This window comes from Acipenser ruthenus, chromosome 23 (assembly GCF_902713425.1).
Source record: "Acipenser ruthenus chromosome 23, fAciRut3.2 maternal haplotype, whole genome shotgun sequence".
NCBI lineage: Eukaryota > Metazoa > Chordata > Actinopteri > Acipenseriformes > Acipenseridae > Acipenser > Acipenser ruthenus.
Window position 1 is genome coordinate 21,491,997 of NC_081211.1, and position 9,778 is coordinate 21,501,774.

At 37.5% G+C, this 9,778-nt stretch overlaps 1 protein-coding gene across 1 annotated transcript; it reads left to right on the plus strand.

Annotated features, from left to right (window-relative positions):
• Nucleotides 1–806: 806 nt before the first annotated feature.
• On the plus strand, nt 807–5,611 carry LOC117413165 (leukocyte cell-derived chemotaxin-2-like). The gene is made up of 5 exons (XM_058996824.1): nt 807–968; nt 3,970–4,107; nt 4,422–4,521; nt 4,663–4,808; nt 5,256–5,611. Exons 1-5 carry the CDS (start codon nt 929–931, stop codon nt 5,420–5,422), a joined length of 591 nt encoding a protein of 196 aa, XP_058852807.1. The 5' UTR covers nt 807–928; the 3' UTR covers nt 5,423–5,611.
• The last annotated feature ends 4,167 nt before the right edge of the window (nt 5,612–9,778 follow it).

Below are 9,778 nucleotides of genomic sequence, written 5' to 3' on the forward strand. Positions count from 1 at the left end.
CCTACAAATTTCAGGAATAAAACAAAACCACAACGACCAAAACCACAAACTGCTTTTATATAAGAAGCACCTGTTGTAATTAAACAATCTGTTTTTACAGGTTCCCCTTTTTATTGTGGTGGAGCATATGTTAGTTAGTATTTGCAATAAGATGACATACCACTGCACTGCATTCCAATGTAGTATTAACACACCTTATATACGTAAAGAAACTGAGAAAACGTTTCTATTGTAATAATGAGTGCAGGCAGAGCCGCGTGTCTGTCATCGGATTATTGTTCGGGACTGTTTATGTGTGTCAGACCATGCTTTGCAAGCCACTCAGAGCATGCAACTTGCAGAGACTTGCTCGAGACTGTTTGGCACTAGTACTTAATTGCTGGCACACAGGACTTACACGTGAGGGCAATGCACGGGACTTTTTATTTTTTATGTACATATTATTTTTTGTCATGGTTGTCATAAAGTATTATTATTATTATTATTATTTATTTCTTAGCAGACGCTCTTATCCAGGGCGACTTACAGTTGTTACAAGACATCACATTATTTTTACATACAATTACATTATTTTTTACACATTATTTTTACATACAATTACCCATTTATACAGTTGTTTTTTTTACTGGAGCAATCTAGGTAAAGTACCTTGCTCAATGGTACAGCAGCACACTGCTGCTAAAGTAAGTATAAAATGATAGTTACTAATAGAAGGTGGAGTCTTCAAAGTGAGAGGAAGTGGCTGCTGGGATCAGTGAAGCAACCTTGCCCTGCCCACTCAAGGAAATAGAGAATAGATACATCTGGTATGTACCTACAGAACAGAAAAGGCTTGCAGTGAATACCCTCTGCTAAACTGTGGTGCTGAAACTCAACCAGCTGCTCACTGTCAAAGTGTTTGCTGAGAAGCAGTCTGTAAGTATTCAGGATGAAGACTGTCATTATCCTGGCTGTCATCTTTTCAACTGGTAAGTGTCACACATTATTTTGTTTTTTCTGTGTCATATTGGTTAGATTTATCTCCTCATTGCTGAGTTTCCAGTGTTCCAATCTTGTATTCAAGCTTACCTACTGGAGAGGAACTCCCTAAAACATTACTTCTTTTAAAAAAGTTCCTTATAGGTTACAAAGCTGTTGAATTATCTATGTATTTATATTTTGTAATTTTGAAACAGTGAAAAAAAAGTTAATTTGGGGGAAAAAGTGTACTGTTATATTTAGAGTATAACAAGCACACTGCATATCACGCACATCTGAGATATATTGTTACATTACGTTTATAATGCTGCTTTCTTGTATGCAATCAAAAACACCATAGTATATTACACAGAATACGTAAACCCTTATATAATGCTCATATTTGTTACTCAAATTTCGAAAATTGCGCATTATATACCAAACTTTACGGTACTACTTTTTTGTTCTGAAGACATCCTCCCCTATTTTCTCAGTATTGAATATTAATATTACTCCTTAAAAAGGAATACAGTATGTGCAAGCCAAGATGGGCACATTAAAGAAGTTAGGCTATCATTCACTATGTGAAACATGAACCTGATCATGTTAGTGATTCATTATAATTTGTATACCGTCCCTTGTTATTGGAATTACGGTGCAATGATACAGTTGCTAACATTGATTACAAAAACAGTATCAGTAGTACCCTTACATAAAATGTCATAACTAATGTAAATATACTTAGAACAACTAGTCATTCAAATTAGAACACTTAATGTATGTTTTACAAAGTACAGATATTTATTTTTTTACCCCGTTCTCAACAATGATAAAGCCATTGTGAAAATGTTTCCTGCACCCACTGCCACTAAATACTGAACAGTGACAGGCTGACTACTAGCCATCTTCACTGTTATCACGGATTTCACAATTTCTGGGAAATGTGTTACTGTAGAGAACAATGATCAATTTCAATGTGGCAACACTGTTCTAGTATTTGCAAAAAGATGACATGCCACTGCATTCCAATATAGTATTAACACACCTTATTTATATACGCAAAGAAACTGAAGGGAAAAAAAATGTTTCTATTGTAACACAGGCGGAACCATGTGCCTGTGGCCAGATTGTTGTTCAGGACTGTTTATGCGTGTCGTACCTTGCTCTGCAAGCCAGAGCTCAGAGCATGCAACTTGCAGAGACATCCTCGAGAATTAATTGCTGGCACACAGAACTTACACGTGAGGGCAATGAATGGCACTTTGCTAAAGAGCTTGCCCTTCCTAAACTAATGGATGCAACCTTGCACCAGCGATGACCTCTCGCCAGTGTGGGAAAGGTGGACAATGGACTGAGCGATGCACTGGTTAGAGGCAGGGGGAGGAAACCGGGGTGGGCTTCTGATTGGGTAGAGCATTTACAGAGTTTCAACTGTGTATATCTGTGGGGCTATTTAAGGAGAGCTTGTGAGCTACTCAGGGGTGATGTAAGGAGTGTTGATGAGAGCCGTGCTGACGATCGTCTGAACCTGTTTGCTGTCTGTACTACAAATAAAAATCAAGTGATAGTGTTTTTTTTTTATTTAAGTAAATAGGAATCTAAAATATATATTTCGCCATTTTTTATTATGAAACGATAAGGCTGACATCTTGATTAGTATCACACGAAAACACAGTTTAAAAAAATCATATTAATAACACTGAAATGAGTAGTTAAATGGACACTGCCCCTGATTCAAACAAAAACATGCCGTTATATATTACCACATTGATTTTGAACAAGCTTTAAAATGCTTCTCTCTATATAAACCACAGTTTTAAAGGGCATCATACGATATTTTTTCATATGCCGTAGTTGAGAAGAAATTATGACAGTATTTCTGTACGTTACTATAATTCTCATACTTTAGAAAAATGATTGCGTGACCTACATTTGTAAGACAGGGTAAAAAGGTAAAAAGGAGGGAAGTACATTAGGGAGAATTAGAAAGAACCATGCCCACTAGAGCAGGTGGTAAAAGGCTCTAAGGCTCTTAACACTAGAACGACCAGGGCGGTCATTTTGACCGTTTTTGGAATTTAAATTTAAATTGCTGTGTGTGTGTTTAAGATAAGGAGGGGTGCTTTCCTGACTTTTCCTAAATATATGTACTAATTACCCTGACAAAGAAAGAATCGCGTAGCTGCAAAAATTAGGGAGATAAAATACTATCATACCTATTCCGACCAGGAGCGGTCAAATTGACCGATATATATATAAAACATATTATAACAATTGTTATAACAAATGTTGCGATATTATTTGTGTTTATCAGTCGGGACTTGCAGCCATGTATTGAAGTTTGATTATATCAGTCTGCATTCCTCAAGTGAGCGGTCAGTTGACAATCAGCCTTAACAGGTCACAGTGCCAGGCTGTCTATTTGGTGCCGGAAGCCTGGGTTACTGTTGATAGCTGTGCCAGATGCTCAAAGACAGTCTGTGGTAAGGGTAGTGCATATTTTGATAAGTGCAGGATCTGTGTGATTTGTGCCAGCACTTTGACTTTGTAAACGATTATAAATGAAGCTCATTCTGTTCAAATGTTTATTTATTCATGTTATTTCGATTATAGTATGTCTGTATATAAATGCATAGCTTCTGTTGTGTATATGTGATTTGTTATGTAGGCAATATAAACCCATTTATTTAAAAAAAGACATTTATTTAAATCGTTTCAGTTGTACAGTTTTGTATGTATGTGATATACCTATATATATACACAAATTTATTTTCAAATATTTGTTTATTTCCATTTTTTGAGGTTGCACGTTATGTAATAGAAACACATTTCTGTTCAAATTATATTACATTTTTTTGTCCTTTCTTATTTGTTTGTCCTTTCATGATATATTTATGTTGTTTTTAATACACGGGTCAAATTGACCGGTCATGGTTGTTCGAGGTATGCCTATAAACGTGGTCGTTCTACTGTCCCTATACAGCAGTTAAAGCTGTTACTGTTTTCTTGCAGTGCTCTGCAGTATGTCCTATGCAGATCATGTTTGTATGAGCCAAGGGGGCCAATGTCAGCACACCTCCCAGTTCTGCAAAGGGACCTACATCAGTGGACTCTGTGAGGGGCCTGCTAAACGCCAGTGCTGCCTGAATGGTAATGTGTGCAGACCCTGTTTTTATTTATTTATACTACATGTACATTTTGAATGTTAGAATTTAAAGTCCAAACTAAAAATTCTGATCTGGGGATCTGCCAATTTCTTGCTCCTTTTTTACAAGGAATAAAGAAGAGAGTAAACATTAAACATTTTTTTTATCAACTTCAAATACGGCTTAAAAACTTACCAATAATAACAATGCCACGATACCTAGCCATGTTTCATTTACAAAACTGACTTTAAATTTAGTATCATGAAAGTGTTAGTTTGTGATCTGATGTGTGATGTGTTGTGTGGGTGTTTTTTACAGAGGCAGCCCTGCTGAAGTTTGGAGTCTTATGCAATGGCTACAGTGGGAATGTTAAAAGGAGATGCGACAGCTATGGCTGTGGTAACTATGGAGCCAAACGGTAATGTCTAAATGCGTGTCACTAGGGAAAGCTTTTGCTCCGCCAGTTGCATGCTCAAAGCCTGGCAGAGCTCATTTACCCTGTTAGAATGTATGTATGCTAATGTCTAACTATTTCTCACTATATTTATGTAGTCGGCAGCGGTGGTCATCTCCACAAAGGACTTGACATTAAGTGTTCAGATGGTTCCACTGTTTACGCTCCATTTGATGCTAAACTTAATGGCCAGGCTAGACCCTATGGTAATGGAAATCTGATTGATGATGGCATCACCCTCAGTGGCAAAGGTAAACATTTGGCCATCTACTGTGCTCTATATGCATAACGATGCACTATGTGCAACACACAATATATATTCAAACTGTTTTAGTATATTTGGTGCTTGCTGTAATGAAATATCTGGCATTCAAATCTACATTCCTATAGACCATCAACGGGAAAATATAACAGCCCTGGTTCTATTTATTTTTTTATGTAGCATTTACTGCACTTACTTTAAATTCTTTAAAAGCATCACAGAAAATCTATTTCCCCTCTGGTTGCATTTTTGAGATGTTGCCAGATAATATTAAAGAAATACATTCTGAGAAAATACCACATATGTTGTGCATAGAATTCAGATTTTACCCTTCATTTTAAGGCTCGATAGATGGCGAAAGTCCATTAAACAAAAGCAATCCCCCGAGACATATGAAGAGGAATCAAATCTCTAACTCTTACCCTTTCTCTTGTAGGTGTGTGTGTCAAGCTCTTCTATGTGAAGCCCTTTAATTACAGAGGCAATGTGAAGAAGGGAGACAAGATTGGAAACCTTCTCCCCATGCAGAAGGTCTACTCAGGCATCACCTCACACATTCATGTTCAGATGTGCGACAAGTCTGACCCCACCCCCTACCTGTGAATCCAGCAATGACACCAGCAGAGGCCCAGTCAGCTGTCCCTTACAGCACTAACCGTCTGCACAGCAGGCAGCTTCAGCAAGAGCAAGATGCAATGATTGCAATATGAAACCATTTTTATAACTCTATTAAATGAGCCTCTATAGCAATTGCAAAAAATAAATAAATAAAAAAAAGGCTTGCCTGGTGAATACTGTGTGGTTTCAATAGCTTTCCAAAAACACATTTCCAAAAACTTTACTTCAGGTGTCCGATGCTGTGAATTTTAACAGATAGCGCTGCTCTCCAGGCTTGTTTTCACTTTTTACTATTGTTAATCCTCTTGTTAAAGATTTTTTTGGATGGAGGGGCTTGAATATGAAAATACTGCATTCTTTTAAACACTACGGATGTGCCCAGTGGCTCACCTTGTAAAAGCAGTGCTGACTGGGGACCAATAGGGAGTGCCGCATTGATGCAGGGTTTGGGTGGGGCCTCATTGTGATTCAACAACCACTACTGGTCAGCTGCCCAGCGAATCCAATCAGAGACTTCCCAAGCCTGAGACGATTGACTTGACAGCGGGAATGAAGGTTGCACATTAATCTTCAACTGGGTCCCCAAAAGGCTAAAAATGCAAAACACACTTAACAAAGCACAAATATGTTAAGAGGTATTCATTAAAAAAAAATACCGATGTGTTCGAAACATTTAGAAGTATGTTGTTGCCATCCATCATTATTATAAAATCACACACGCACAGCTTCAGACAATTACTTTCCTCCCCCAATTAATTAACTGATTATCTAATTAAGTTGTCCAGTTTTCTTATGACAAGTAAGGTGAGAACTGTATACTGCCCCTATTGCACTCATTATTCACATCAAAGACAACCTATAATTGTGCTGTCAAAAATGTAATACCACAAAGCCTAGTCTGAGGCCCTAGTTTTAAGTGCCTGAAGTTCACTGGTACAGTTTAATTTGACACTGATTGCCTTATAGTAATGAAAATGAAAAACAAACAGCATGCAGCAAAAAAAGAAAAATTACAGCTATGAGAGACCCGAATACAACACCCAAATGCAACACGATGGGATTATGTCCCGCTCCAGTCCTTAAAGACTAATACTTAAAGAGCAAATAGCTTTAAGTGCCATTTGAATTGTTTTCAAATTCCCTTTGTTATTTGATGGTGTTTGCAATTCTGAGTTCTGTTTCTTCAATACTGAATCATTCTCATTTTCTCTGAATCTGCCTTTCCCTGGCTTTGAGCTTGCCTAGAAAATCAGGCCAACCTTCCCTAATTCCATTCAAATGACGTGGCAAGGTGGCTTTTCAACTGTCTCAGCCCAACCTACTCTACATATAGATAGATAGAAAGACCAGGTGGGGCTGACACAGCTGAAAAGCCACTTTGTCACATGATTTGAATGATTCTCCTGAAAAGATCAACGCATGTTCAAAGCGAGGCGAAGGCAGACTTACATAAAAATGATAACTCAATATGGGAACGTCAGAATCCAAAATCACTTAGAATGATTGCAAATCCCCTAAAACAGCAAGGGAGAAGTAACAAATCAATGATCATGATATTTGAAACGCCTACTCTTTGAGTTGGGAATAGCTATCCTGTCAATATCTGTGACATAATATATTCTGTTGTGAGGTGCATTAAAAACAACACACAAGCACAGACAGACATCCCAGGACCTGGGCTCCATACAACCCCCCTGCACTATAACAGCTGGTTGTTGGTTGCGTATGCTTTCAGGTGAAGTTTCATTTTTCATTTCTAATACTCTGGTAATTCAAGCAGTTGCTTTGTCTCTAATTCAGGTCCTGCTCCTGGGTTCATTAACCTGTTATCCTGCACTTCTCATGGTCATGTTCAAGAAAACACATGTTGTGAGTAACTTGTCTCCAGATAACATTTTCCTATGTTAAGTGTTGCACTGGTCTGGGATGAAAATAATATAGTTTTATTAGATCATATTCAGCAGCAGAAAATAACCTCGCAATTACGTTTCTTTCTGTAACCATGGAAACAGCCAACATTGGGAGATAATGGAAGATAAAGACCGATTAAAACGATTCTCCATTGTTGTATGATCTCTGAATAGTGCAACTTTAAATCAGTCAATGGCTTGAAAATGTGCAGATTCTGCACAGGGGCAAGTATGTTTCAGAAGGGAGGAAGCTAGTGTTCCTACTGCTAAAACAGTTTGTCACAGTCAGTGTAGTATGATACACTGCCGTTACGGATTCTGACCGCTGTCGGTGAGAGGATTTGAGGTTAAAAGCTCCAATACCACGAATGCAGACAAGCCTGGCTCTTTTGCCTAGTGGTTAAGACACTAGCTTGCGATGTTAAATTTGATTTTCTGAAACTACATGAATCTTAGTTTCTGCTTTTGAATTAATAACCACTCAGATTTCACAAGAGGCAACACAAGAAGCCAACTACTTTTAAAGGGCCTTCCCTGCCAAAAAAATCTTCATTGATATATCATATCAATTATATCCCCCATCTTCATATTGTAGTGGTAATGGCTGTGCCCCTATAGGAGTGTCACTTTTGTGATCTGTTATAGCAGCTGTATACCACAAGAGGGCAGCAAAGGAAAGGCTATAGAGGAATACAGGCCTAATACAACTCCACCTGACTTGCCTATAATAAAGCTATTCTATGCACACGGCCATCCAGCTACCTGTTCTCTACCCAGTTTACCCCTCCAGTGGTGACGGCTGGCACAAGTCCACCTGTCCATTTTCGTTTAAAACCTCTACCGATTTGCAAATGAAAACTAGGCTTTGATCCCCTAAATAGCATCCTGTATGTACCTGAGCAATGTTTCTCATCAAGTCCACCTCAACAGGGCACCTTTCCTACATGATAGTGAAACTATCCACAGTGTGTCTGTGGCTCAAAGTGCCTGTCACATTTCTTGGTCCGTATACCCTGTATCTCAATCTAATTGTGCATCTGTGTTACGCACTTGAATGCCTCTCTACAGTTCTATAATAAAGAGAGTAATAGGTGGCAGGGACTGTAATATAACAATGTCAAATTCCCTATAGGCAATCTAATGGATAAACATGGAATTTTCATGGTATTTTAAAAACATGTAATTGACAGAAGCATATCGGTTCTATACACTAAGTAAAGGTACTAATATCAAAGTCAATTACATAGCACAGATAAAAAAAGCATGCATTTTTGTTAAATTTATACAGGGAAAAGGCTTCAGTATATGTAATAAGAATATATTAAAAAAAAAAAAAAGTTTCAGGAACCAATTGTTGAAAATATCTTTGTTTCATAGTCAATAGGTGTTTTGGTGTTTTTTTTATTTTTTATTTTTTTATTTGCATACCAGTACAAACCAGTAGAAACTCAATCAAACTAGTTTGCCAACAGGAGCTGTAACCAGCAGCCCAACTTATTTGTGAAGTGGGGGCCTGAGCCCTGAACTAATCTTCATTGGAGTTGCTGGCTGAGCTAAGCTGTTGCCACTGCAGGGTTATTGAGTAAGGTAATTAAATCCCGGAGCAGTGTTTCACATCGCGCTGCCTTTTTAAGAAAATGATTAAGGTTTCCTAAAACCGTCTGCTCACCAGCAGGAACCAATTGGATGTGCTGAATTGGAAAGTTTGCAAGGCAAGTAGGACAGGATGAAATCCACTTTAAACAATATTAACAGGTGTAGTCTTGCTTGCTTTCCGCACTTGCAAATGTTATTTCCATCCTAGCTGTATATTCACAGATATAAAAGGAGACCAGAGTATAATTAAAAGGGACAGTTCCGTAATAAGAGTATAACCCTGACTTTGTACACCAGTTTTAGCTGCATTCATTTGTGACGATGCCAGCTAATTCTCCTGTTCATATTAACACAGCAACATTCGCCGCTAACAAAAATCTGGTTGGACATTTTCTTTCAAAAAATAAATTAAATAAAAACAATTGCTGATACAATATGACACTACCAGCTGTGAAACAGCTTTGCAAATAGAATGCACTTTGTAACAATGCAGTTACATTTAAAGTTAAATTATAAATAATTTAAACGAGGAATGATTTTGTCTAAAATATAGGGGTTTTACTTGATTAATGATTCATTGATTAATCACACCTGTGGGCTTTGATCGATTAAAAAAAAAAAAAAAGATTGATTAATCTTGTCTACCTGAGTGCGGTATCAAAAAAAACAGTGAGCGAAAAAAAGAAATCTTGAAAAAAGTCCAGTTACATCCAGTTACATGGATGCAAATATTTTCAAACTGTCAAATTACATGTAAGTAAATATAGATATATTAAACATTAGCTGGCATTTGAAACATTTGCAATCAACAGCATTATGTTAATACTTTGTATTA